The 7,012-nt window shown below is 37.5% G+C and overlaps 1 protein-coding gene across 1 annotated transcript; it reads left to right on the top strand.

Moving 5' to 3' along the window:
• Positions 1-2,656: 2,656 nt before the first annotated feature.
• On the top strand, positions 2,657-2,920 carry LOC135276355 (barrier-to-autointegration factor-like). The gene has a single exon (XM_064379966.1). The coding sequence runs from the start codon at positions 2,657-2,659 to the stop codon at positions 2,882-2,884; it is 228 nt and encodes a 75-aa protein (XP_064236036.1). The 3' UTR covers positions 2,885-2,920.
• The last annotated feature ends 4,092 nt before the right edge of the window (positions 2,921-7,012 follow it).

Here is a 7,012-nt window from a genome sequence, read left to right as displayed (position 1 = left end):
TTACGGAATTCTGCTTGGTACATGCTGAATATGTGGGTTGATCATAGATGCAATTCACATGAACGCAGGCCATGGGACACTGTGGACTGGGCTGGCTAGAGAAAGCTTGCAACAAGAGTGGGAACTCATATGCTTGGGATTAGGAGTAAGAGTCATAAAGTAGGGGTGAGGGAAAGGATACGGGGTGGGGAGGGCAGAGGCATTCCATTTGGGCACTACAGAAAAGAGATGCCAAGGTAGGAATATAAAAGCAATTATTTAGAGGTCAGTCTTGGAGGAGATAGTGATTTTTATGCTTAGGAATAGTGGAAAATAAGTTTGGAAATGTAGTTGGGGTGTAGATTTGGAAAAGTTCGAAAGTACACATTTGATATGATATTGTAGGAAATGGAGAACGGTTGAAAGGATTAATGGCAAACAAGCATGAATTTAGAAAAATTAATCAGATGGATTTTATTTATGCTTTTTCAGGTGTCTACAGGGAGAGTGTGATGCTTGGCAATTGTTAAAGTGGTCATTACAACAATCTAAATGTGGTGCTGGAAACAGACATTTAAGAGCAATACAGATGCTTTAGAAGGGAGTATTCATAGTTCATGAGAAGCTACTGAAATTTGTGTCAAGATAAAGTGAGTTTTTAAAAATAGTTTCTGGAATTAAACTAAATGAATGGAAGAATATGAGCCCTACTGAAGAAATGGTATTCTCTCTTGCTATTAGGAAAATCTGGCTGATATTACAGTAGAAATATGCATCAGTTGAAGAAAGAAATGACTAATGCTCATAAGAACAGCATTCTGTGGTTTTGTATGTTTATCACCAGATCTTCTGAAAATTATTTTGAGTTTTCATTTCTTTTTTCTCTTTTTCCCTACATCTCTTTCTTCCACTTTCCTTCCCTTCCCTCCTTTCTTTAATTTCCACTTTTCCTTCTCCTCTCCCTTTCTCCCTTCCTCACTATATTTAATTTGTGTTTTTAAAAATAAATGTTTATTAAGCATTTATTCTGAGACTGTTTTATTTCCCTTTTCTCTCAGGGTCAGTAACAAGCCTTGTGAATTGTTTCAACACTGAGATTAAAAATTTGAGCTTTGGATTGTGAAGTCAGCCTGTTCAGTCTGATAAACTACCACTTCATTTACATAGATAATGAAAATATCAACTCTCTTATTAAGATAAATTAGAAATGAATGTATGAATTACTGGGTGAAATAAATAAATCTGCATAATAAAAAAAATCTATGGACCAAAATTTATTACAATCATATATCAACAATAAAGCATGTGTGCATGAATGGGTGCATGTGCGTGTGGGTTTATCTTGTGAGTGTGTGGGTACACAAAACCAATTATTGTCTTTTGAATCAATTCTCCCTGAGAGTGGAGATTAAGGCTTGATGACATTTTGAACCTATTTCAGCCATTTTTTTTTTTTTTTTTTTTTTTGCAAACATTTTCCTGTTTTATTTACCAAGGATCTTGGTCCCAAATATTTCCATCGGCTCTCAGAAGGCTGTGGCCAAGGGTCAGCCAGCAGGCCTCTGGGCAAAGTGGGGGTCGCGTGGATGGGTCCTAGCCAGGGGGTAGGCAGGAATGCACCAGGCTCAAATGTGCCTCTAGGGGGTGGCCAGGCCCAGGACTGCGACGCTGGAAGCGCTGACCTGCAGCTGTGGAAATGCTGGTCAGCCGAGGAGCGCCCGCGCCTAGCCACCATGCTTTCCAGCAAGCCGGCAGTCACATACAAGCGAAGTGGGCAGAGCCTGGGCTGCAGCATTTATTACATGTGCTTTGGCGAAAATAAATAATTCTTCCCATGGACTTTTCAGCAGGACATGAAAAACGGAGAGGGAAGAGCAGCTGCAGAGTTCTCGGAGGAAGGTGGGAGGCGCGCAGGCAGCACGGGGCTGTGGCTCATTTTTCCGGACCCCCTTTATTGTTTATTTGCTTATTTAAATATTTTGTTTTATTGTATTTTATTTAACACAGGGTCTTGCTCTGTTGCCCAGGCTGGAATGCAGTGGCGCAATCTTGGGTCACTGCAACCTAAAAGGCCGGGGACTCAAGGGATTCTCCTGCGTCACCCTCTTCAGTAGCTGAGACAAGAGGCATGCACCACCACGCCCGCTAATTATTTTTATTTTTATTTATTTTTTTTTTAAGTAGAGACGAGGTTTCCTCATGCTGGCCAGGCTGGACTCTAGTGATCCTTCTGCCTCAAGCCTCCCAAAGTGCTGGGATTACAGTCCTAAGCCACCGCGCCCGGCCCGGCTCCCCTTTTAGAAAAGTTGACTTTCCCACAGACCTTGGCCATCAGCCCTCTCCCCTCTCTTCTATAAAAATAGAAGGGCTACTTAGGGCAGTCGGACTGTTTAATAAACCACAAATTTGTAGGCTACATATTCTAATTAATCTCTAAAGTTGCTTGCTCTAGTGTATTTCATATATATAGTTGTTTTTTTTTCTCCTCTTTATACTGCAAATGCATTTTCTCTCTAAAATTAACTTCAGGCCTCCTTTTCTTTCCTTTGGGTAGAAACAAATAAGATAAAAGTAAGTTCTGGAAGAAAGTTCTAGTGACTTGAGATATCGGCGGGAGCGGCCGGGTGGCGGGAGGAACCGTTACGGGAACTGAAGCTGCCGATTAAGGCTGATCAAGATGACAACCTCCCAAAAGCACCGAGACTTCGTGGCAGAGCCCATGGGGGAAAAACCAGTGGGGAGCCTGGCCGGGACTGGTGAAGTCCTGGGCAAGAAGCTGGAAGAAAGGGGCTGTGACAAAGCCTATGTTGTCCCTGGCCAGTTTTTGGTGCTAAAGAAAGATGAATACCTTTTCCGGGAATGGCTGAAGTCCCGGGACTGCTTTGGATGCCTGCGAGAGTGGTGAGACGCCTTCTTGTGATGCTCTCTGGGAAGCTCTCAATCCCCAGCCCTCGTCCAGAGTTTGAAACCGAGCAGGACTCCTCCCCTGTCCGCTACAAAGGAAAAGATTGCTATTGTCTACCCACCTCCAACGTACTCCAGGGTCTTTGGGAGTTTCCTTCCCTAACGGTTTCAACGTTTTTTGGATTCTCGCTCTTGGCATGCCTCCGTCTTCCTTTTTCCGTTGCCAGTTCCCTGGTGACAGTTACTGGCTTTCCTCAACGGATTCCTGGCCCTATCCCTCACCCCCACCCTCACTTTCAGTCCGTTTGATACCGTTTGGCTCCTTTTTTGGCAGAACAGTCACTGTCGTTGTAAAGTTTTTTAGATCAATAAAGTCAGTGGCTTTCAAATAAAAAAAAAAGGTGGCCGGGCGCGGTGGCTCACGCCTGTAATCCCAGCACTTTGGGAGGCCGAGGCGGGTGGATCACGAGGTCAAGAGATCGAGACCATCCCGGTCAACATGGTGAAATCTGGAAGAACTTGTAGTTCAACAAAACTCAGCATAACTAATTTTAACACAATTATTAGGAGGTTTACTTCATGAAAAATGAAAAATCTTATTCAGTAGCTAAATTGAAAAAGACGTTAGACAAACCTAGCATGTTCCAGTCAAAACAGTTTGCATGGTCACACTAGGAATGAAAGAAAAAAAAAGTCAAATTATTACTCTCTCTATTTAAAATAAAATAATAAAAAAAACAACAACACTGAAGTCAATGGGCTCTAAGAATAAAGCTAGACCATAATTCTGTCAAAAAGCCTTTCTTGATTAACTCACTTGAGAAATAAACAATACTGAAGCCAAGTAGCTTAACATCTGTGAGGCAAAGATAGAGATGAAGATGCTGGATGTCCTCTGGCCCAGAACATTGAACACTTTGTGGAGTTATAAAATAGATTTTCATGATTTCTTACACAATGGGAGAAAAAAACAAAAACAAAAGACCCAGAACAAAGAATCTGATAGGAAGCAGATGTCCTGAGAAACATCCACAAGGCAGATGGCAGCAATGTGTGAATAACAAACAGACCTATGGGATAGAAACAGCAAGACAAACATCATGTGGAAAAATTTACTGAACTATTTCACATTTTCTTAAAAAAAAGTCATGACTTGTGATTACCTACGTAGCATACAGATATAATAACCTGTAAGGGAGGAAGAGAGAAAGAGAGAGAAAGAGAGACCTATTGAAGGAATACAGATACAAAATTCTATATTAGATGCTGTATGGATCAGTATACACATGACCGGCTTTAGAATTTGATCTATGATCTATCTAAAGATGAGGTGGAATTTCTATATGTGTAATTCAATGTTATAAAAATTTATATTGACAAATATATTTTATTAAGACGAATATTTCCTTTCACTTATTAACAAAATTTATTGTTTATAAATATTCGCTATGGCCTGTGCCTTTACAATATAACCTCCTTTCCCCACCCTGCCCACAAATGTATAGTATCTCAGTATCTTCTGAATTTCATTTTTAAAATTTTCTATCTTGAAAAGTGAGATTTAGAATGAGGAATCTATTTTTTTACTTAAAAGTTGAGAAAGGCATCCACTAAAATAGCTTGAAAAAAGTCCACCTGCTTGAAAGAATAAGCCAAATCTATGCAAATATTAAAAATTGATTAGATCATGAATAGCTGGGCAATAGAACTTGGTGAGTAGACAAGGAAGAATGTTTAGAATAGCTGATTCACCATTTATCCTTACACAGAGCATTCATGGAACATTTTATTTGCCTTGACACAAATATATTTGCCTTTTAAATTGTTTTACCAGTGTTTATGTAGACACATCAGAAATTTTATAATTATTTAATAATCATAAATCCCCTTTTAAATTTTAAAATCTTTTATATATTTCCATTATAACACCATTGCAATTATTTAATGTTTCAACTTTATCCAAAATGCCAATAACTTCACTGTATAAAACTATAAAAGAGCATGATATCCACATCAGAAATGGAACGCTGGCATTTTGTATTAAAATGTCACCACACAAGTTGTATAAATACTAAATTGCTCAGGACGAAGATTAAATCTTCATTGTATTGTGGCAAGTGGCAATGAACTGATCATTCATCTGTACTTGCTTTCTTCAAGTGTTAGGATTGATGATCACAGAAAATATGATGTGCTAATTTTCAAGCTAATCGCCTAAAACTTACAATTCATTCAACAGAAAATATGTGACTTTTTTTTGCGATGCTTCTTTAGCTATCTTCATTATCTTAATTTTAAAGAAAGCATATTAAAAGGTCAGGATGATTACATGGTTCTAGGCATTGTATAACTTGTTAGAAACCCTAATTTGCTAACATAGAATTAATTTTGTGCTCTATTTACAGATAAAAGCTTCTAGCATAAATTTATATTTTCAACAGCTTTTAAAATTTGCCTATTTGCTTGAATAGTTTACAGGACTGGTCTGCATTTTATTATATAATAATAAAATATTTAACAGTATGTCTCAATTAAGTCATATAACATTCTAATAAGATATTCTGAGAAGTAGCACCCCTATTATTTTGAAAATATTTTTATATGAGAATATTTCAGCTAAATATAAATTTTATTTACTTAATGATTAATATTAAAGAATAAACAGGTCTCATAACAGTAATTTCTGTAGAACAGGATTTATCTTCCTTTCAAAGGCCCAAGAATTATTTAGAAGCTTAGACAAAATTGAACCTCGTTCTTATAAAGTTGGCTAGGTACCTTCTTTACAATTTTTAAAAATTAAGAGTTTTAAATATATTGCAAACAAGGACTAACAGCTCCATGAGCATAAGGACAGTGCTGGATGTCAGTTATTCCTTTTCATTTTATTGTATTAGTATAAACTTCGTTTGGCTTTGACTAATGGCGACTTAATAGTGACTTAAATAAAATTAAAGATTATCTCTGTCATAAGCAGAGTGCAGGTATGGCATTACGTCCATGTATGTCAGCATCTCTGGTTCCTGTTTTCTTTCTGATGTCACATCCACTGAATGTAGCTTCCACCTCATGATGCAATACGTTTGTTCTTACTGAAGCTGTAATTTCAGCATTCCAACTAACCAAGAGAGGACAAACGTATGCCTTCTGTCTTTTTCAGATACTTCACAGCATTTATATTAAGTGATTTATATTAAGTGGTAATAATTACACTATTACCATTGATGTCTCCCAGATCACAAATAAGTCCACAGCCACACAACTAGATTTCAGAAAGGCTGGGAAACATAATCTTTATTTTGGTACTGAAGTGTGAAACAAAAATCAAAAGTTTTACTATATTGGAAATATTGAAAACATAAGTCATTAAAAATGAAGTCATTCTTAGACAATTTCAAATGCCTAAAATAATTATATTAATAGAAATGTGTATACAGATATTAAACTCATACATTGAATAGGCCAGATTTGGTTTAATTTATATTCTTAATATCTTTTGTAATCTTTTTCTTATATGATTTGAATCGAATAAGAAAAACAATTTTCACATGAATTTAATGTTTAACTGAACTCTTAGTCTATTTTCCCTCAACTTATTTTTATCTTGAAGTTTTTTTTATAAAATTAAATCATTAATACTTCAGAATAGGGTCATCTTTACTCATAAAATGTTTCAACTACTACAGTGTGGTGATTCAGGTAATAAGCTAGGTGCTGTGGCTCATGCCTGTAATCCCAGCACTTTGGGAGGCCAAAATGGGAGGATTGCTTGAGGCCAGCATTTCAAGACAAGCCTTGACAATATAGCAAAATCCTGTCACTACAAATTTATTTCATAAAAATTAGCTAGGAGTGGTGGCAAGCACCCGTGGTGCCATCTACTCAGAAGGCTGAGTGAGGAGGATCACTTGAGCACAGAAGTTTGAGGCTGCAGTGGACTATTCTCATGCTACTGCACTCCAAACCTGAGCTAGAGAAGAGAGACTCTGTTGCTAAACAAGTAGACACACTAAAACTCTGGTTAATGTAATTGAATTTCTTAGAATAGTACTGTGGCAGACAAATCCTAAGGAAGCCCCATTATCCAGCCTTCTGATACTGAAGTTCTTACATAATCTCCTTTCCTTGA

This window comes from Aotus nancymaae, unplaced genomic scaffold, assembly GCF_030222135.1.
Source record: "Aotus nancymaae isolate 86718 unplaced genomic scaffold, 86718_ANA_hifiasm-v0.15.2.pri h1tg000022l_1, whole genome shotgun sequence".
NCBI classification, from domain to species: domain Eukaryota; kingdom Metazoa; phylum Chordata; class Mammalia; order Primates; family Aotidae; genus Aotus; species Aotus nancymaae.
This window is presented reverse-complemented; position numbering and strand designations above follow the sequence as displayed.